Raw genomic sequence first — 23,795 nt, forward strand, 5'->3', positions numbered from 1 at the left:
GGGCCTACCATAGGGGGGTCCCCATAGAAGAGATTTGTCAGGCTGTGTCTTGGAAGAACCCGTCGTCCTTTTCCACGGTTTACTACAAAAACTTAAACCAACGACCAGGCGATAAGTTCTCCAGGGCTATTCTGCGGAGATAATATGGTGGTTGGGTATCAGGTGTTTTCGCGGACAATCAGAATTCCAACATGGTAAGAACCAGTGTTTCTATTCTTAACCACTGAACTTCAGTTCAGGGGTTTTGTCTGTTCACGTAGTCTTTCTGTTTCCGGCCGTGAGGGGGGGGAAATAGTTTGACCTCGCGATTACCATGCTACCCACTCTCCCGATCCTTATCAGATGCTGGCCAATCTTGTACCTCCATCCGTCGGTTACTTGCTAGATCGATCTTTCAGATGTTGATGCAAGAAGTATCTTAATCAACATCGGAAGCGGTAAGATCGACCGGTGTACTGAGTCTAGTCCCAAACAAAAATGTTTGGTAGACTCATAACCGGTGCGATCTTACCTTTCGATGTTGATTATCCCGACCCGCCGCCCCTACAAGTTTGGCGAGTAGGGGCTGCCCAAGTCGGATAAGGGATGATTATCGTGTGTGACGTCACCGAATGGGTGAGTCCACTCGGGGATCGGGGGTTTTGTTATTTATTCATTTATGTGGGACAAAATGACTATTGGTTTTTCCGCATCTCGGGATCGATGCAAGAAGTATCTTAATCAACATCGGAAAGGTAAGATCGCACCGGTTATGAGTCTACCAAACATTTTTGTTTGGGACTATTTTGAGGGCCTATATCTTTTAAAGTAAAGGAGTTACAAGTTTTCTGATGCCAGATTTGAATTCTACACAAATAAGTACCCCAGGATACATACTTTTCAAAGTTGTAAATGGTTCCCTTTATACATTCATGGACCTCCAAACATCGTCTTTCGCGTTACGACGCATTTTTTACGCTTAACCCTCTAAATTTCAAATTGATGCCACGGGAAAGCGAAATGGAGTATGAAGCTCAAATTTAGGGATTTTACTTTCTCATCAATATCTACCACCACACAGAAAAAAAAAAAATTGAAGAGGTGCTGCGGTGCACATCCCTGGAGTTGACATGGAATGGGCCAGCATATTGTCCTTCTGATCATCGGCTTTTCATCCCAGCTACACACACTTTAAGGGGGTACTTATGACAGCCCTGCCATCCTCTAATTTGCATATTTGCATAATTAATGAGCTAATATGCATAAATGCTAATTAATTATGCAAATTAGGGGTTGGCTTCACTATTTAATACATTAGAACATATTAGAAACACTTTGACCAAGTTTCAAGTTGCAAATTGAGTTACTGTCATTATTACATTTTAAAAACATAAAATAGGCTATCATTTATTGGAAAACACCAATGGTCTAGCATACTTGGTTCTAAAGTTATGTATTTTGATGTTTATTTTCTTATGCATGTTATTGTCTCGAGACATCAGGAAAACACAACACCAAAGCAATGATTAGACTCCACATTGCCCTCACGATCATGAGGACCATTTATTAAGCTATTTTATGACCATTCAACAATTTTATATTCATATACATAAATATAAAATTTGAGATAAATAATGATATATTTCATAGCACTTTCATAGCAATTAAGACATAATATAAATAGAGATAACCAGACTGAATTATTTATCTTCCAATAAATATTATTAATAACACAATACAAGAATTATTGGAAAAATGTGTACAACAAGCCAACTATACAGGCTGGACATGCAAGAATTGACTTCTGTATCACATTTAACCAAATTTCATCTTATACAGATACCTCTTTGGATCAAACAGAGGATTGAATTGGGAAACAATATTTATAATGCAAGTATTAAATAAACAGAAATCTCCAAAAGAAGAAACAATGCCAACTCTATTAATGAATTAAATCTTTAAATCCCTATATAGTAAGCTGGTAATTAAATTGAAAAGTCAGCCAAAATTTACTATAAAATAATATTAATAAATGAAATAACCCACTAACAAAAACAATCAAGCCAAAAAGATACTTCAAATAAGAATAAATTACTCTACATAAAGCGTAGTAGAAAGTGGAGACAATCTACTGACGAGATTCCTCAGGATTTGAAGAAACTCCAGACAAAGCATTCATTAACCCATCACAAAGCGTAGTAGAAAGTGGAGACAATCTACAGACGAGATTCTTCAGGATTGAAGAAACTCCAGACAAAGCATTTATTAAGCCAACACAAAGCGTAGTAGAAAGTGGAGACAATCTACCGACGAGATTCTTCAGGATTTGAAGAAACTCTGGAGACAAAGCAGCATAGTAGAAAGTGGAGACAATCTACTGACGAGATTCTTCAGGATTTGAAGAAACTCCATGCAAAGCATTCATTAACCCATCACAAAGCATAGTAGAAAGTGGAGACAATCTGCAGACGAGATTCTTCAGGATTTGAAGAAACTCCATACAAAGCATTTATTAAGCCAGCACAAAGCGTAGTAGAAAGTGGAGACAATCTACAGACGAGATTCTTCAGGATAAAAAGAACTCCATACAAAGCATTCATTAAACCATCACAAAGCGTAGTAGAAAGTGGAGACAATCTACAGACGAAATTCTTCAGGATTTGAAGAAACTCCATACAAAGCATTTATTAAGCCAACACAAAGCGTAGTAGAAAGTGGAGACAATCTACAGACGAGATTCTTCAGGATTTGAAGAAACTCCATACAAAGCATTTATTAAGCCAACACAAAGCGTAGTAGAAAGTGGAGACAATCTACAGACGAGATTCTTCAGGATTTGAAGAACTCCATACAAAGCATTCATAAAGCCATCACAAAGCGTAGTAGAAAGTGGAGACAATCTACTGACGAGATTCCTCAGGATTTGAAGAAACTCCAGACAAAGCAGCATAGTAGAAACTGGAGACAATCTACTGACGAGATTCCTCAGGATTTGAAGAAACTCCAGACAAAGCAGCGTAGTAGAAAGTGGAGACAATCTACTGACGAGATTCCTCAGGATTTGAAGAAACTCCAGACAAAGCAGCATAGTAGAAAGTGGAGACAATCTACTGACGAGATTTTTCAGGATTTGAAGAAACTCCATGCAAAGCATTCATTAACCCATCACAAAGCATAGTAGAAAGTGGAGACAATCTACAGACGAGATTCTTCAGGATTTGAAGAAACTCCATACAAAGCATTTATTTTAAAAGCCAGCACAAAGTGTAGTAGAAAGTGGAGACAATCTACAGACGAGATTCTTCAGGATTTAAAGAACTCCATACAAAGCATTTATTAAGCCAACACAAAGCGTAGTAGAAAGTGGAGACAATCTACAGACGAGATTCTTCAGGATTTGAAGAAACTCCATACAAAGCATTTATTAAGCCAACACAAAGCGTAGTAGAAAGTGGAGACAATCTACAGACGAGATTCTTCAGGATTTGAAGAACTCCATACAAAGCATTCATAAAGCCATCACAAAGCGTAGTAGAAAGTGGAGACAATCTACTGACGAGATTCTTCAGGATTTGAAGAAACTCCATACAAAGCATTTATTAAGCCATCACAAAGCGTAGTAGAAAGTGGAGACAATCTACTGACGAGATTCTTCAGGATTTGAAGAAACTCCATACAAAGCATTTATTAAGCCAACACCAAGCGTAGTAGAAAGTGGAGACAATCTACTGACGAGATTCTTCAGGATTTGAAGAAACTCCAGACAAAGCTGAGAGTAGCATAATTTGACATACTTTTATTGAAGCATCTTTGATAAATGAGATAACTGATTTACCCTTCCAGCTACTGGGAGGGTGGGTGGGATTTTTTGGTCCAGCATGATCGGAGGAGCAAATGCAAGTGGCTTACTAAGAAAGGTATGAACACAACAAAGAAAATGGAATTAAAGCAGAGACTTGATTAGCTGCACCCCACTAAAGTGCCATCTGAGTGGCCAGGAACCTGGGATTGTTGCCATAACAACACAACAACTCCTACATCATTCCAATACCATGACCCAAATCAATAGCATAAACTTTCAAGAGGACTTGATATGGCTCAAGTGGAACAGATAGGATAATTGTCCAGACTTGGCTGCACATGAACGCCCAAGTTTCCCTGATGCTGAAACAATCTGGTTTTTAAAAGATTTTCAACTTTGAAAAACGTCATTGATTTTGACTCCATATTTTTACCTTTATTTCAGTTTCAAATGTGCTGCCTTTGACCCCCATGAATCAGATTGTGTCACATTTTGGTTCTTATTGTTTGGGTAGTAAATATGTCTACATAGACTTATAATGTCAAGTATGTGCATTGTGCATTTATTTTACACAACAGTTGTACTGGCACATGTAACTGCTATATTGTCACAAAGATTTAAGTGCGTTAGTGTTATAGACGTGACAGGGAAGTCCTCTTTTGGTCTATACACTAGCACACTCGCCTTTTAATGCTAGGTTCATGGGTTCGAGTTCCGGCAGGCCCAGAAGTGGCTCGAGAAGGAGCAGGATACTTCCTTGAGCGGTTTGTGACAATAATATGGTCATTTTCACAGTAAAGGGTGTAACTTTTGATTTTTAGGGTCAAAATTTCAAACCACTTAAATATGTTTCTGTTTACTGAAATCATGCATAGAAGCAACTTAAATTCCAGTAAAATAATGTTTCAAGGCTTAAACCTTTTGATTTCTAATAAAAATTGACATTTCCATAACATTTTGGTTAAAATCTAAGAAAAAATGTATTTTACATAACCTCAGAAAATTATGACATGAAAGCTGGAATACATGTGAAATCCCATTCCAAAGTAAGTCAACAGATATAAGTTAAATTTTATACCATGTTTTGCTATGTTTGTAATTGCAGTTTTGAAAATTTTTAACATCAAGTGTCATTTACAATGGAAATTTCCAAACCTTAAACATATTTTTTAAGTTTTAATTGGGTTCCTAAAATAATTTGAATGTCTAACTTCATGTACAAATACTACTTGATGAAAGGAACCTCCCAGCCAAGTTTCACAGAAATCGGAGTTATTTTTTAGAATTGGCAATTCAAGCGATTTGTGTTTCGGAGGCTTCAGTTAACAACACAAGTGATCATAAAAGTAAAATATTTGGCTAACTACTACAAGTTGACATAAAAAAATAGGTAAAAAATATCACAATTACCAATTTTCATGCTTTGCTTCTAAGTATTGAATTTCAGTTGTGACAAAAATTAAATTATCACAGCAAGTCATTTTTTTTGTTTGAAGGCTTCATGTTAACAATTGTTAAACATTGCAGAAGTAGTTTTTTTGAAAACAACAGTGTTGGGATCATCTTAGCTGTTATTTTCTTGTGTGTATTGAATCAATGATTCTATGCGGCAGATATTGTAGATTTATCACATGTTAATTTTTTCACCCATTCGTTAAGTATGGTGTTTTTTGCATGTGAAGCCTCCGAAACAGGCTTTTTTGGGTATCAGTATATTTTTCAAACATTAGCCATAATGTCAATTTTTTTTTAAATTTATGACATTCTGCACATATGAAGTAATAATTACAATGCAGATATCAGTATGAAACACACCAATTTAGATATGCATAGATGATAATTAATCTTATTGTTGTTTCGGAGGCTTCATTTGTTTCGGAGGCTTCAATTGTTAACGGGAAGTTTGTATTGGGTCCCATTTTCAAACGGTGATATATATCTCCACGATTTTTAAAACATGTGACTTGAGGATCTACTTTGCTACATTTTGATAAATAGATTGGATGAGCTCTTTTATTTATATTTGCACAAGCTTGCTGAACAGTTTGTTTCGGAGGCTTCAAAAAGTTAACGGAAAAACGGCTCTTTGAAGTCAAGATTTTATAAAAATTTTAAAAGCTTGCAAATCGACTAATTTTTGTTACCCATTTCAAGTTAAGATAACAACTGTTATGAATCAAGAAGAAGTGAAGAAATAACCAAGAATTATGAACCAAAGCTACACCCACAAAGTTTGTTAACAATTGTTAACGGAAAATGAAGCCTCGAAGCGACAAATATCGAAGTCCGGTTCTCAAAAATACAGGGCTGTTCACAATTAAATCTAATGTGGCAGTGTTTACTGAACATATGACTGTACTTTCAGGATAAGAAAAATTATCCATGAACTAACTGAAGAAAACACAGGGTTTTACAAAAATGTTACTGTTTTTTATAGTTTTTCAAAATGGCAATATTAAGTACATTTAAGCCTGCTAAAACTGAACGCAGTAACTCCCAAAGCTGATTATGCTACCCAAGGTAGCTGCTAACTAGATGACTTATGTGGCCAAAAATCATGGAATTCTGTGGCTTTATTAGAACACTACGGATTAAAATGTTAAAAATCCAAAGTTACACCCTTTACCGTGAAAATGACCATATACAAACGCATTTGCAGAGATGTTTGCTTCGACAAGTTCAAATCACAATAAGCAAAATTATTGGCTTACAGTATGCTATATATGACTATTGGTATCAGTATGTGTGATGTCCAAAATGTTTTTGTTTCTTACGAAAAGAACACACTGCGAAAAATATGATTAAAAACATTGAGAATTTGGAGAACTTTTGGGTAAAATGTAAATTTAAATCCAATTCAGTTTGCTATACAGTTTGCTTGGTGAACAAGAATATATTACCCATTTAGAATAGACAATAGACTGCATTTAACTAATGAATTCATGCACCAAGGCCAAATTCATGGCGTCTATGCATGTCAAAATGCCTGATAAGGGACGCACCATTAGATATTATCGGGGGGGCTAGGGAGTTTGGGTCAGGCAGAAAATTTTTTTTTTGCCAATGAAAGTAACGAATTTTTTTTTTTTTAGCGGCTTTGGAGGCAAAATTTTTTTCGCCGCCTTTGGCGGCGAAGTTGTATTTTTCAATTTTAATGTATACCTTTATACAGAGCTGGGTAGGGAAATTTTTTTTTTTGCTCATCAATGATGCAAAATTTTTTTTTACTCTTCAGTGAGGCAAAATTTTTTTTTATACTCATCAGTGAGGCAAAACTTTTTTTTTCAAAAAACTCCCTAGCCCCCCCGATAATATCTAATGGTGCGTCCCTAAATTTGTGGTCTACAAACAAGATGGGAATAAATGCCAGTAACCATGGTAACTCTTTGGAAAAATTATTTGTGGAAGGAAATGTTCATAATTTGAGGCTCAGTCCAGTGATAAACAATGCATTTTGTTTTGTTTTTTGCAACTTATTTAAAAAAAATTAATTAACAACCAGTATCTTCAAACACAAGTTTGTGAATCCAGTGGCATTCCAGGAAGTTAATTCCCAACTTGTTAACATGCAAAATTTGCTAATAATTTAAATTTAAAAAAAAAAGTACAAATCCGGGTATACTACTACTGGCTGTTCATTCATTCCCCCTGCCATACATGTGAGAACATTGCTTGAACATTTATTGATTGCCCAGAAGAAGCAATTGCAGAAATCATATATCTTTCATTTTTGCAAAAACACTTGTTCAAAGAAGTGCAAGTTCATTTCACATCTTTGAGTGCAAAAACAAACAAACATTAATAGAGCTGGGATTTCAGCAGATGGGTGCTAAGAGTCTTAGCTAGGATTTGACAAGTGACCATTATTTTTGCCATATTATTAAACTACCTGTCCAAAATTTTACTCTGCTGAAAACATGAACCAGACCTCTGCCCCTTCCGGGGGTTGAGAGCCAACTGTCATGTTGAGCGTACTACACAAAGACCACACGCTTGTAAACGGCACAAACACAGCTTTTGAGAATATGACCAATCACAGTTTTTGAATACAGTTGTCTTTAGTCATGGTCACAGTTCGGTCATGTAGGTCGCCCGATCGTGTTATACCACGAAAAGTATGCTGACATGGAAGGTACATCCTCTCATGATAGAAAATTTGATATTTTGCCTATTGCTTGGCCCAGGAACAAACTGCCCATCCAAAATGAAGGGTGTACGGGTGGCTAGCTAACACCCTGAATTTGGTGCTCATCATCAGATGATAGTGCTGTAACCTTGACCATGCTTTAATGCTTTTAATAATACCCATCTCTAGGAGTACTTTCCGGCTTTGTTGCTTACACTATCCAGAGAGGTTGCCAATGCACTTGGTCCAGCCCTTTAGGCTGGTCTTGCGCTACATGGTTGCCAAGTCCTTGAGGACCACAGACAGCGGCTATCCGCTAACCCCTCTCACAACTCTTCTTGGAGATACAATGTATCATTACATTGAGATTTGCATGTGTAGTAGTTGCTTATTAAAATATGGATAATGACCATACATTGTTAATTTTTTGGTGAATGGGGAGTACACTGAAGCAAAATATCAATTAAGCCAACTCATCTGTATATAGAAATTCCAATCTAATGAACCATTTACAATCTAGCTTAAATTGATAGCTAGTCTATCTCTATCAGCCCAGAATATACAATGTAATGCTATTAAGAATGACATATAAATCACATCTATCACTGTACATGATTATAAAGGTATCATTTGTATGAGGAAGGCTGTGCTTGGTACTGAAATGGGATTACCCTCAATATAAAAGAGAGATATGTAGGCTCATTCATTTAAAGCTTGCGTATAATTATAAAAACCAATCAGTACATACCAATTTATAAGTCATATGCGGCATGCGCGCAAATATTAATAAATGTAATCTATTTATGTTTGTAGCCGGAAGGGCCAGTTGTGAGTTGTTTTACGCTGGACCCTATATAAATGCTATTTACAGGTTGTATATTTGCAAAAAATCAGCAATGTTTCTATAGTTTTTGATCTTCTATTACATTGCTGATACAGAGGATCTAACAATGATATCACAAATTCATCATCATGTATGAAAACATTTAAGTAGGTCAAGTTAGACAAAAAATAAAGATTGATATCTACATTTGATGATAATGACACCTGTGATCCACTGTGGCATTCCTGTGATATTCCATACCAAATTAACGATTGTTTTATTTATATATTCAACTCGCCGAATAAACTGAATATATACATACATCCAATTTTAAGCTTTTACAATGCAATGTAAATTCCATAGTACAAAATAAAGTAAGACACACTGCAAAGTTTACGGTAGGCCTAGTTTAATTTCACTTAATGACATAAGTGGATAAATTGTGAAAATAAAAAAGCAGCAGAAATAAGTTTCAAGGATGAAGAGCTACATGTAGTGATGTCACTATGTGAGCTGATGAGAATAGGTATTCCCCATGTTAGTGTAATATGTATGCGTTCATACTAGTCTCGTGACAGGTGAGTGTATGAGCAAGAAAAGCTAGCTGTTTTGGTAAGGATTGGATGTAAAGCAGGTCGTAGTGGCAAAATGAATTTGTTGAATAGAGAACAGGTAATTTTGATGTTAGTATTAAAAAAACCCACATCTATTACTCGTGCATGCATGCATTTATGTAACAAAATTGTAATTATTTTGGACATGAGTGCAGGCCGAGTGTGGGGGGAGGTATGGGGTGCAAATCGTGCAATCAAGAAATATGGGTGAAAAGATCTGTGCAGTACTATTTGCCATCAAATTGTTACATGTAACCTGATTATCACTATAGCAACTGGATCGCATTTTTGAGTCGTGAACGACAATCAAAATGATCCCCAAACTTGCTTGCCATCATTCCAAAATGTGCATGATTCAGTTATCAAAGGAGTTAATTTTAGGAAAATACTTCATGGTGATGGTGAATATCATCAAAACACTGTCCTCTAAAGATCAACTTGGACGACTCCAGAGAACAATCTTAGACATGCTTTGGACAGGTGATTCTGTAATGTATGTACTTTGCAGCTGGGCATTTGAATATATTTGTTGTAAAACTAAATGATCAAGTTCCAATAATGTTTATGAAAAAAAGTGCAAGCAAAAGTAAATGTTTGTGAAAAAAAGTGCAAGGAAAAGTTCATAGATATGAATGATTATTTTGACTGTCCACTATCTTAGAAAAAAAAAGAGAATTTTTTTGATGATTTTCACAGAAGGCTTGAATTATTTTCTGACTCCGAGAGGCTCCCCCAGAATGGCCAAGGAAATCACATTCTCCATAAAATTTGACAAGCGAAGAAAGCGGGAAAAGTTTTAATTGGCTGGCTCCCTTTCAAACCCGGGATCCACCCTTGGGACCAGTCTTTTAAAAACAGGATTTGGATAGTTGAAACCCATTCAAAACGAAAATTAATATCATTTTCTCATAGTTTCATTAAAAGACCCTGTAGGTAAAGGTCACAAAATTTAGATTTTTACTTAAATGTGGTGTGATCAAGCAAAATCAGTCTGAAGTCAGACATATTCAATTTTCAGTTTTCTACATGATTGAATAAGGCATTTGCAGAAAACCCCATTGAAATTGAGCAAATTTTCATGTTTAAATAGCCCCAAAAATTTAATTATTTTAGGGGGGATTTATTTTGGAGAAAGGTCCACATTTTGATCATTTTGCACTCCTACAAAAAATCCTGGGTATGGGTCCGAGTCCTGGACTAGGTTCAAAGAGAGTAACAGTTGTGAAGCTGTGTAAAAATAGACACCTGGTAGTCCAAAGGTACCTATCTATTTAGTATGTAGTAAACGATATCTACTGATATTTGTTTGTGTATTTACACAGGTTCATTTAATTGCTGTGATACTTGTAGTAGTATCAACATTGGGAGCAGACAGACAACTAGCCAGGCAAGGATAGGACGCTTTGATGCACAGCAAGACGTATTGAATCTAAAGAATTTGAATTGATGCTGACTGACCCGTAGAGTGGCATAAACATTTTGGACTCATACAAGACATACCATTCAGTAGTAGTACTGAATGCAACTTATTTTCTAACCAGGTAAGACAAGCTGTATGCTGTTTTTGTACTTTAGTAGAAAGGAAATGTCTTATCTGTTGGAATATACTAGTCCTAGTTCTACCATTGTGTGGGCACCTTTCTAACACTAGAATACCATCTCACTTCCCTGAGATAGTGAGAATACACTATCAGGCCAAAAAATAATTTGCTTGCTTGCCCGCCACCGACCGACCCAAAACTGGCCAAAATCAGGGTCCACCCTTTTAATGGTTACTATCCATTCATGCATCAATGTTTCCCATAAACTGGGCGTCTTATGTAGTTGGTACATTGTATGTAGTCGTTCTAATTGAATACATTTCTATGGTGTATCTTGCGTATTGAAGGTCTCAAGTGAAGTTTTGATGTATCTTTCCACATGACCTATGTTCATTACCTACAGGCCTATATAGTTGTGTGTAATTATAAAAATATTTTTCCAACCAACCGACCCACCCCAAAAATCCCACTGGTGGGCAAGCAAACATTTTTTTTTCATGCCTAAGTGTATGCACCTTTCTAACACATACAGTAGAGTGGTAGAATATTGTGAAGGAATTCTGGGAAATTGACAAGTTTCTGTTATTTTATGCTGTATGATTGATTGAATGGCTATATTGTTACATGCTTAGTGTGGTATATTTTGAGGAGTTAGTGAAAGAAGGCCCTATGTGCAATAGCTGCCCTATAGACATTTAAACATTTCTGCATGCTATAATGAAAGACAGAGATAAAAAGAATTTATCGCGTCTGACTCTGATGTCACTGTCAATTACAACCCTTGATTGGTTTACACAGGTTAATAGCTCGTAAAAGGAAGGCCATTCTATCTGGTGCCGATCGGAGAAAAGGAATAGCAGAAAATGGCGAAAAATTACGTACTTTTACAAGGCAAAAAGCAACTTTTCTAGGCATTGTTGACATGGTGCCTTCACGAAAGAAAGTTTCCTACTATAAGTATAAAGACCTAACTTTTGAGATGGTTTGCATGTTTGAAGGTGCAAAATTAACAATAAGGCGCCCTGGTTATACCGCCGCATTCAGCAAGTCATCATCACGACACTTGTAAACAAACCGTGCTCGAGTTTGATTGACAGATGATGACGTCAGACGCGATAAAATCTCTGTCTTTCATTATACATCATGCAGAAATATGACACCTGGCAGCTATTGCGGATATCACCTTCTTACACTTTCCGCTCGATTTGTGTAATAGTCATGATGATGACTATTTAGGTTATAATCTTCTGGGGTTACTACAGATCAGGGTAGACCTGTGATACACTAGGATATTCACATAGAGCAAGTAGCACAGCAATTCAGCAATTCCAGCAGAACAAGAAGCAGCGGTTTAAAATTTGAATCCAATCTTGTTGTCACATTTAGCGTGGATACATATGCCAAGTTTTGAGCACATCGTTTAAGACAGTTCTTGCTCCTTCGTCACTGAACATGTAATGACGCAGGAGCAGAAGCCGACTGGGACCGAGGACACAGCTGGTGTTTATTATAGTAGTTTACAGACAAGTTTTGATCAGCACATCATTTATACGTCAAAGTATCATACATCTGCTCCCACTTCAAACGCATGTTAGTGTCATACCATCGATCATGGCAGTGCTGTCAATCACAATACTGTGTTGGACGGGACTTCCTAGCTTATTTGCATGACATGAAAAGATAACAAAATGTGTCTCAGGATATCAGAAATATACAAAAAGAAATTTTTGAATTTATAACTATATACATATATGTGACACGATCTGGTCTGTGGGGGCCAAAGACAGCAAATTTGAAACTGAGATAAGGGTAAAACCATGGAGTAAAAAACAATAAAATACATAAGAAAATAGACATCAAAAAACTTCATAACTTTAGAACCAAGTAAGCTAGACCTTTGGTGTTTTCAGTAAATGATAGCCTATTGTACATTTGTATGTGTAATATAATAATTACAGTAACTCAATTTTCAAAAATACCTCCTTTGGCCCCCATGGACCAGATCGTGTCACATATTTACCTTTTTTTATACCTTTTTTCATAGTTCCATCCTAATCCTTTATAATATCTAGACAAGTGTATTCTACATGTACAATAGCTATTTCAAGGATTTCCATATTATTTTATTGTCAAATAATGACCTCGCGTAAATAATGTCAGATTAATTTCCACTGAAATTTGTTTTTGTATTGTTTTGTTGTATATAAAAATTGTTTCTCATCCTGTATGTGCATTATAATTTCGAGGCGTTAGTCAGAAGGCCGCATCTGCAAATGCTGCCAGGTGTCACCGTATTAAATATGCAGATACAATTGGTTACATCTCTATAAGGCAGCTATTGTGTAGTTAGATCTTGCGCTATCAAACCCTGCTATAGTTGTACACAGAGTGCTTCTAGCACATAGGGATCCTAATTTCATAAAGTACCCCCTCTGTGGATAGACAGAAAGTTTGATCAATTAATCCTTGTTATGGGGCCAATAACCCAGGGCAGTCAGAAACACTTAGTAGTTTTATCCATGTTGCAGGGCCAATGACCCAGGGCAGTCAGTCAGTTCAATAAGTAATGACAACAGAAGTTTTATTTAAGATGAATAATAAGTATCACATAGTAAGTACATGTAGCATATTGATTATTGGCCTGAATAGGAAATTCTATATATTCTACTGTGCACTGAATAAATTATTGTTTGGCCATGGAATTCCAAGCATTTGTTTGTTGTTATTGTAATATCATCATTTTGGTATTTATATAATTATTATATTTGTCTAGAACCAGTAGTGTATTAAACGAGATCTCTCATTTAAGTCTAATGTCAGTGAGGCACAATTGCTATTTTGTAAATAAAATATAAACTGAAGAAGGGGAGCAACGAAACTTTTGAGAAACTCTTGAGAAAAGCATTATAAATCTAAGCTCACAGATGAGGGCTTGAAACAGTGTGACTTTTCAAAAAATGCTCTAGATACTTGTGAAGCAAGGTGCACTGATCAATATTTTATTCTAGTCAAATGTGTTATTTCATGACGTATCAAATTGTATTTTTTTAAACATTTTAGTTTGTTGTTGTCTTGCACTTGCATGATAAACAAATGAAAAGATTAAGTTGGGGAAAAGAAAAAATGGGAAAGGCAACAGAAAGGAAAGGGGAAGAGGAAGGAAAAAGATGTCAAAATGAGAAGAGAAGAGATTAAAGAAAAAAGGACAAGAATGGAAATTGAGGAAGAAATCCAGTAAGTATGTGTTAAAAATTGGCCTAAAAGTACCAAATTTGATATAGGTGTTTATATTATTACACAAACACTGCTAGCTCAGGCCATAGATAGTGGAGGAGTCTACATGTATGCTCAGGCACTGCTCAGATTTTTTTCTACAGATTGCTCCTGATCGATATTCGATACAATACACTTTTAGTATATGACTCAAAATAGCCTTCCTGTTTCCTTTACCAGGTTTTCAAGGTCACTATTCCCTGTTATCACGTTGTCACTACCATTCATTAAATCTACTGGATATAGCGAGTATTGTATCACACTAGGGTGTTACATGTGTTACAAAAAACAGCATATATCGCATTGATTTTTACTGTTGCAAGTAACATCTTTTCCAGTCACTTTTTGAATACTAGACAAGCATCAGTAACAAACGTAAACTATTTCTTTCCTGGCCTCCTTTATATATCAGCAGGTAAACACAAAAGGAGTTAGTCATGCAGGACTTTAAGGAATTAGCAGATGACAATGTGTGGATAGTTGCTGCTGGCACAGCGGTAGTAGTAGTCCTAGGAACCACCCTCTATTGGTTAACACACCGTGGATCTAAAACGCGCATCATGGCCAAGTATGATTATAACAAACAGTCTGTGCTTTTGCCGGTAAGTTTGATTTTATGAATGGAGCAATGTTAAGTGTGTTATTTTTTGAGATGATTGACTGTTTTCAGTTATAACTTTGTACTTATATAATTTACTGCACTGTATCAATGGTTCAATATGAGTTTGGTGTGTATTGATAATGTCATTAATGATGCCATGTGCATATCTATTTATAGTTTCTGATCAATATTTAATGTTATTGTCACTGAAAGCTACTGATGTGTAACGGAGAGCTGTGTTTAGGCAGAGTAGATATAATACTTTTCTTACATCATAGACTGTTTACAGCTTCTTCTATGGTTTAGGTTCCTCTTTTAACCTTGGAAGGCAAAGAACACCCTACTCGTAGTACATGGAGAAACTTTGTAGTCGCCTGCTTCGCAGCCGAATGAAATGAAAGTGAATGAATTTGGTAGACCCCATTGCAAGATGTGGCCGTGCACGTGCCTGGCACCCGTGGGGTTCCTGGCCAAAAAGGCATGAAAATCCTCTATTTTGTTGCCTGCTACGCTCGCAAAATGTTACTTTTTGGGTCAAAAAACATGAAGGCGCTATATCTGACAATAGCAACAATCGCGCAAAGTAGCACAAGTTAATCTGAAAGCGTGATTATTGTCATAAGAGCACAGAATAGCATAAGTTAATGTGAAAGCATGATTCTTGTCATAAGAGCACAGAATAGCGCAAAGTAGCACAAGTTAATGTGAAAGCGTGATTCTTGTCATAAGAGCACATAATAGCAGACCCATTCCATGTCAACTACTGGGATGTGCACCGCAGCACCTCTTCAATTTTTTCCTTTTTCTGTGTGGTGGTAGATATTGATGAGAAAGTAAAATCCCGAAAATTTGAGCTTCATACTCCATTTCGTTTTCCCGTGGCATCAATTTGAAATTTAGGGGGTCAGCATAAAAGTGTGTAAACGCGAAAAGACGACGTTTGGAGGTCCATAAATGTATAAAGGGAACCCTTTACAACTTTGAAAAGTATGTATCCTAGGATACTTATTTGTGTAGAATTCAAATCTGGCATCAGAAAACTTGTAACTTTGCTTTTTTGTACTACCGTACCTCAAGCTTGTGCTATTCACGCGATTTTGCGTTTTTGTACATCACATACAGTACCTCAAGCTTGTGCTATTCACGCGATTTTGTGTTTTTCTAAAACCTCCCTAAACCAGATTTAGTTTTCAACCCCACAATTTAATTTTATGAAACAGTAAATGAGTATCTATTGGCTCCTTCTTATTTTATCCACGAACACCTCTCCTAAACATTATCGCCTTTTTTAAAACAGTCCACACCAGATTTTAAATTTCTCTTTGCCGAGAACCGCTGTGTCTAAAAGTCGCCATCCTCTGAAAGAGTTGTCAGGACGAGGATGTTTAGATATGAAGTACTTACCGACAAAAATCCCTTTCCCGAAAACCGCCCAACCCCAAACATCACTTCTCTTAACTTAAAAAGCATTCCCAATTTGACCATTCGCAATTTGAGCATTCACAATTTGAGCATTCACAAGTTGAGCATTCACAATTTGAGCATTCACAATTTGAGCATTCATAATTTGAGCATTCACAATTAAATTATATGAAACAGTAAATGAGTATATATTGGCTCATTCTTATTAAATACAAAGCATGCGCAATTTGAGCAATCACAATTTTAATTATGAAACAGTAAATGAGTATATAATTGACTCCTTATTTTATCCACGAACACCTTTCCTAAACATTATCGCTTTTTTCTGAAAACCGCCCCAACCCAAAAAACCGTCACACCAGCTTTTAAATTTCTCTTTGCGAGAACCGCTGTGTCTAAAGTCGCCATCCTCTGAAAGAGTTGTCAGGACGAGGATGTTTAGATATGTTGTACTCACCGACAAAATATCCCTTCCCGAAAACCGCCCAACCAAACATCACTTCTCTTTGCCGAGAACCGCTATCCCGAAAACCGCCCAACCAAACATCACTTCTCTTTGCCGAGAACCGCTGTGTCTAAAGTCGCCATCCTCTGAAAAAGTTGCCCGCCCACCCCAAAACCCTCCACATCAGATTCTAGATTGCTCTTTGCCGAGAACCGCTGTGTCTAAAGTCGCCATCCTCTGAAAGAGTTGTCAGGACGAGGATGTTTAGATATGTAATACTCACCGACAAAATACCCCTTCCCGAAAGCCCAAACATCACTTCTCTACTTAAAAAAGCACACGCAATTTGAAAAGTGGTATGGCATTTTCCGTTCACAATGGACCAAAGTATAAAAGCGAAAAATAGCGAATAAGCGCACCCTTATATAGATCTATCAATCAACCACCAAAATCGCAAAATCGCGCGAATAACACTACTTCTTAAGTACTTAGGGAAAATAGCATAATCGCGAATAGCGCTTCAGTGCTAAGGCATTTTTCCCATCAGAATGGACCAAAGTACAAAATCGCAAAATAGTGCGAATAGCGCACCCCCTATATAGATCTATCAATCAACCACCAAAATCGTAAAATCGCCGAATAGCACTACTTCTTAAGTACTTAGGAAAATAGCATAATCGCGAATAGCGCTTCAGTGCTAAGGCATTTTTCCCATCAGAATGGACCAAAGTACAAAATCGCAAAATAGTGCGAATAGCGCACCCCCTATATAGATCTATCAACCAACCACCAAAATCGCAAAATCGCGCGAATAGCACTACTTCTTATGTACTTAGGCGAAAATAGCATAAACGCGCTTCAGTGCTAAGGCATTTTCCCCATCAGTATGGACCAAAGTACAAAATCGCAAAATAGCGCGAATAGAGCACCCCCTATATAGATCTATCAACCAACCACCAAAATCGCAAAATCGCGCGAATAGCACTACTTCTTAAGTACTTAGGGAAAATAGCATAATCGCGCAAATAGCGTACCACGTTAAGCCGTTTGAATGTTGTAGAAATATTGTAAGTTTGAAAAACATAAGTGTTAATAGCACAAATAGCAATTCTTCAAAATCGCGGTGCGATTATACATACAAAGTAATGGCAGAAACGCGCGATCGCAAGACATGTTAATAAGAGTGCTATTATTGCTATTGTCAGTTATAGCGCCTTTCTCTCAAAAAAGGAGACTTTTGGCCTTAGGCGATTTGAGGTGGGAATCCACCCCCTTGCTCCCTTCTGGTTGCGGGCCTACACAAAATGAAACATTATTACCCTTATTGTGGATACCATATCAGCGGTAAAATTGGGACTTGATTAGATTTTAAAATATTTTAAGCATAATAATGAAGCTGAAGCTACAACACCCTTGCACCCTAAAAAAAATTTGCAAAGCTATGAATAGTGAAATTATTTGATTTACAAGTCAGTTTGGTTATAGAAGAATCACAGTGGACACAAATCAGGTATGGGTGCAAGAAAGGCCTATCTGCAATAGCTGCCAGGTGTCATATGTGTATAATATGGAATGCAGAAATGGTCAAATTGTCTATAGGGCAGCTATTGTACATAGGCATTTCTTGCACCAAACCATTGAAATATTGTTACGATAAGTTGATAATACTAATAGTGTAATGATTTTAAGTGGGGTGAGTATGGTGAGTAGGCTAACTGGAAAGACTGATAGCAAATGACAATACAGAAATACCAGGGGTGCAACTAGGCATGAATCAGTGTACAGTCAAATATTTATGAGTAAATACTTGACAATTTACAATTACTGAATTATGAATGGCACAAGTGGAAATGTTTCTTTTGTGGCTGTTTGTGTGGTTGCATACATTTGCTTCTTGGTTTGGGCACAGGGTGCAGAAATCCCTACCACTTAGGTCTCTGTTGGTGTCAAATTTGCAGTCCTGATTGTGTGCAACATTGATGGTACAACTCACTTCGAAGTTTTGTTCAATCGCACATGTATACATGTAGGTCCTACCGTTCTATGCAATAATTATACACCCTGGGGAAGGGAAAATTGGGAAGGGGTAAGAAATTTTTGGCATGTAAAAACGGGGAGGGCAAATTAATTTATGGTAGGTAAAAAAACAAAAAAAAGGGGCATACGATTTGTTGCAGGACAAGAAATTTACTAATGGGCCTATCCCTATTTGGCACACTGTTCAGAAATATACCGCCCCTCTCTGCTCATAAATGCGTTGATATGGTAAATAAATAAACTGAAACTGAAAATAATTATTGTACAGCCCTTGGCCTTACCCAATCATGATTGGAAGAAAATTGTGCAATATTCTATTGATTGTGTTCATTTTGATTCAAAAAGATTCATTAATAGAAAAAGAGCAATAAAAATGTATTTATGCAAAATAAAAGGATATTTACCAGTCCAGATGGATGTCCTTGGAATGTTTAATCAAGTGTTGGAATAAATTTGTAATATGTAGCATAATGTAAGACTGTGTTTCTTTTTCAATGGATCAGGGGTTTGTTGTAAAATCAATGCATGCTTGAAAAAGTATAATAAACTAAATCAAACCAAAGTAAATCAACCAGGGGCGTAGCCAGAGGGGAGCCGGGGAAAATCCTCCCTCGCACAATAAATTGGGGATGGTAAAGAGTAAAGTGTCATTAAAATGACTAAACATGGGACAAAAATTGACAAATGGGGATGAAAATTTGGCTTTGCCCCCACCCCCACCACACTAAAATCCTGACTATGCTACTGAAATCAACATAATTGATAAACCAAACTAAACTATGTAAAGTTCAATTTAAATAAACTATAAAGTAAGCTCTGCACTTTCTGTCTAGATGAATAGTTTAAATATTTTACTTATATCTACCTGGATGATTCAGAATATTTAGAAATATATGTTAAATAACCTATAAATGGACTAACTTATAAACTGAACTAAAAATTACACGGATCTCAAGTAAACTAATTCAAACATGAAGTAGAATGTAAATAACGGAGAATGCAAATGTACATTGTCATTCCAGAAGGTCTCAGTTATTTATTTAATAATTTCTGGATTTTTTAATGGATGTTTACAGAGTTCAATAATTATGTGAAAGTACAATTGCTGCATATTAGTCAAATTGGATAATATTTTTGACAAATTACTGAAGTTATGGCTGTAGGCCCCTGATTGGTGTAAATCCTGAATATTTGATTGTAAAGTCAGTAACTTGCTGGGAAAATAGCTGTGTTCAGACGAGCTTAGGGGTAGCGTTGTGTTAAGCTAACACGAAGCTACCTCTGAGGTAGCTTCGTGTTAGCGCCAGTCTGAACAAGTATTGTGTTAACTACCTCGAAGTTGTTTAACACAGAAGATTTACCACAGAGAAATCTCTGTGGTAGCGTGCTAACACGAAGCGATTGTTCTGGGTTAGCGCCCGTATGAACAAGATTCCGTGGTAAGATTGACCTTATGGATACAACACTTACAATTTCGCAGCATTTTACATTTTCTTTCGCAATAAATTCACAATAAATTACCTCCATTTCTCACCGAATGAGCATGAAAGAAACACCACAAAAAACGAAAAAGCCAAAAACTAATCAAAAGAAGAAACGGAAGTGAAAATATGGAAAGACAAAGAAATTGAGTGGAGAAGAAATCAACAGCTAAAAAAACACGTTTAGGACATAATTCCCCTTAAATTAAGAGACACTTGGCTATCGCAGGGTATGGACAGTCAGGTATATAACAAACAGCCATGTAAAATATTCCTATTTTTGCCAAGAAGCAAACACCGAGCCATGCAGCTAACACGGGGTGCTTAGAGTTAAAGACCATGAGGAAGGATGACCTTGCACTACCTCCGTGTTATGGTAACACGGAGGTAAGCTCCCGTGTGAGCATGCCTACAAATATTCCTATTTTTGCCACGAAGCAAACACCGAGCCGTGCAGCTAACACGGGGTGATAAGAGTTAAAGACCATGAGGAAGGATGACCTTGCACTACCTCCGTGTTATGGTAACACGGAGGTAAGCTCCCGTGTGAGCATGCCTACAGTGACATTGTGTAGTCAAGTTCAAGGTTACACACTCTTTCAAACCTGCTGTTTACTTGGAAGTTATGGCCAGGTCAACCACATTGGCTATGAAATAAACTCACACCAATTTCACTATGGACCTCACCACAATGGCCTCATCCCAATGCCATAGTTTAATAACCTCAATTAACCAGTCATACAGCAAAATTTGACCTCAAGTTGCGGAGTATGAGTTTGTGTACCCAAATTGTCAAAGGTCATTCAATGAATGTGCAACTGTATTAGGGTTAAAGAACTGTGCCCTGATAGATGAGCATGTTGTGGATCCTAGTGTTTGCTTTATGAATGGATTGTAGGGTACAGTGGTCCAATTTATCAATTGTTCATTTCTGAATAAATATTTTTGAAAAAGTTAGAGAGATATTAAACTTTCTTTCACAAAAATGTACACTGACCTAAAAGATTCCGGCAGAGTGAATCATTTCTTGCGGCTTAACCATTCTGTTCTTTAATTTGAATTCTTTCGAATAAAACTTCAGAATAAATTAGTTAATGGTTCACTTGCCTTTTGTCTTCAATTTCACTTCCTGTCTTTTCTTATCATGCTATTCTGTTGTGTAGCAATAGAATGAATATAATACCAGGATTGGCACAATTTAAATCAATTTTTTTTTTCAATCACTGATTTTAAATCGACTTTTTCATTTCTTACCATTTTTGATAAAATATAAGTTAATTTCTTTCTTAAATTGATTGTTTTGCTTCAATCCTAATGCTTCTACATCTTTCGGATACAATAAAAGTACCGCTATGATGTTTTTTCTTATCTATAGCTAAAAATTCATCTTAAAGATGCAGAATTCAACAAGTTCAACCCATGATTTTACCAAATTTTTTCTTTGAAATTTTCACATAAACATGCTTTAATTTGTTTTAAATGCCTGATAGGGTTGCGCATGTGTCTAGCATTCCACTGGTCTCGTTTGACTTTATCATAGGGTATATAAAGCAGTTATTGGAATAATAAAAAATCTGGTATTTAAAAAATTTGTTTTTAATGCCAACCCTGTATAATACACAAAATAATCATCTCAAGAAAAGTAACTAACCTCCCTTAAATAATGGCCATTTTTCAAAAACGGGGTATTGTATTACAAGTCTGTAAAATGCATTGGAAGCAGAATTTATTTCTGCGCTTTTGACACTTAATTTGATACGATAGCCCAGAAAACAGATTTGAAAGTTGCACTTACCATGTTGCTTACAACAATACAAAAACACTCAGATATCATTACACAGATTTCCTTCCATTATACTGAATACAAATCAATAGAATTTACTGCAACTTTCAAATCTTGGGTTACATGATTTAAATGTACGCTGTGACATCAATATTAAGTCAATTGCTACAAATGAGGTGTCAAAATGTGCAGAAATAAATTCTGCTTCCAACGCATTTTACAGATTTGTAATACAATCGCCCGTTTTTGAATAATGGCCATTATTTAAGGTGGGTTAGTTACTTTTTTTGAGATGTTTAAGAATAATAATTCTCAATTTGGTCAAAACAAGAGGTGCATGTGAGCATATTGGAAAGTTTATTTATATAGCAATGTTACCAAAGGGAGAGGGAGAGAGAATTGTTTTTGCCATCGTTTATTCATTTGTTCATTCATTCATTCATAATTATGAATGAATGAATTTATAATTTATAAATCAAAACTAGGTCATTTTTGCAGATATAGTGAACTTTTTGCCACCACAACATGTGCCAAATATTGATTCCTAGAGATGTGACAAATTACGCACAAATCAGCATTTTGAAAAATGGTGCTAATAATGTGGTGCGATCAAGCAAAATCACTCTGAAGTCAGACATATTCAATTTTCAGTTTCTAATATGATTGTATACAGCATTTACAAAGCAACATTTTGCAGAAAACCCCATTGAATTTGGACAAGCAGTTCAAAAGATATGAGCAATTAAAGAATTTCCAAAACAATTGTTTGGCTATATCCCAAAATCAATATTTCTTACTTCCGACTGATTTTGCTTGATCACATCACATATGCGAAAGTAGTTGCAAATGCTGTGACATCTATCCAATAATTCAATTTACTCAAAAAAAAGAGCATCGGGATGTGGTTGGGACCATTGGGTTTACCGGTTATTGTGATTTAAAGCAATTCTGTATTTTTGATGTTTCTCCTTGCAGGGTGAGGAGCGTATTCGCTGCTCTACACTCGTCAACCATGAAAAAGGACAGCACTTCATTGAGAAAATGTACGATGATATGAACACAGTATATGATACCTTACAAAGAGGCATGAAACAGTCAAGTAAGTATTTACTCCCAATCCAACTTAGGAAGCGTTCACAAGCACTTGTAAGGGGGGGCCTGATGCCAAAAAATTTCATCGTAAAAATTTTTCGGGGTCCCCCCTTTACAGATCTCAAAAATTTCAGGGCCCCCCCTTTTCGACATGAAAATTATGGGTCAACCCCATAGAAAAGCATATAAAATCAATTTTTCCAGGAAAATTTGGTCATTTTTTTCAGGGCCCCCCTTAGGAGGGTCAACAAATTTCAGGGCCCCCCTTTTTGCAATTGGCCCCCTTACACAAGTGTTTGTGAACGGTCCCTTACGATGACTCATCTCGACTCAGACCACTTGATATTTGGTGACTTGTAACTCGACTTATGACACAAACCTCAAATGATTAAATTCAGATCATGATTTGGCCTGGTTGACTGGACTCATAACTCGACCCCTCAAAGCCTTGACTTGTGACTTGTAGACTTGACTTGTGGTTCTATCATGACTTGACTGCAAGTTTGATCCAATCTTATAATGAGGTGATAAACGGGTGTAGTCAGGGTGCATCCATTCATGGTGCATCCGTGATTCCTGTACTGTCGTCCCCCTTCCCCACCCCCCGAAAAAAGGAAAAATTAAGGGCTCGGTCACCCACCTTTGCACAGTATTTTTGTGGGACCTGATGAGTGCACATCACATTGCATTCTGAATATGAGGAATGTCATCCCTCGAACTAATCAAAGGTTTACTTCAAGGGCTGTTAAATGGTCAATTTTGAATAATTTGCCATA

At 36.5% G+C, this 23,795-nt stretch overlaps 1 protein-coding gene across 3 annotated transcripts in view; it reads left to right on the forward strand.

Annotated features, from left to right (window-relative positions):
- Positions 1–23,795, forward strand: part of LOC140159159 (long-chain-fatty-acid--CoA ligase 1-like) — an 80,404-nt gene that overhangs the window by 19,366 nt on the left and 37,243 nt on the right. For 2 of the 3 annotated variants that reach the window (XM_072182527.1, XM_072182525.1), the window contains exons 2-4: positions 10,667–10,885; positions 14,571–14,760; positions 22,903–23,026. In XM_072182527.1, coding sequence (XP_072038628.1) covers positions 14,596–14,760; positions 22,903–23,026 — 289 coding nt within the window. In that variant the 5' untranslated portion in view covers positions 10,667–10,885; positions 14,571–14,595. The remainder of the gene's footprint in view (positions 1–10,666; positions 10,886–14,570; positions 14,761–22,902; positions 23,027–23,795) is intronic. The other variant, XM_072182526.1, reaches the window with a different exon arrangement.

This window comes from Amphiura filiformis, chromosome 8 (genome assembly GCF_039555335.1).
Source record: "Amphiura filiformis chromosome 8, Afil_fr2py, whole genome shotgun sequence".
NCBI lineage: Eukaryota > Metazoa > Echinodermata > Ophiuroidea > Amphilepidida > Amphiuridae > Amphiura > Amphiura filiformis.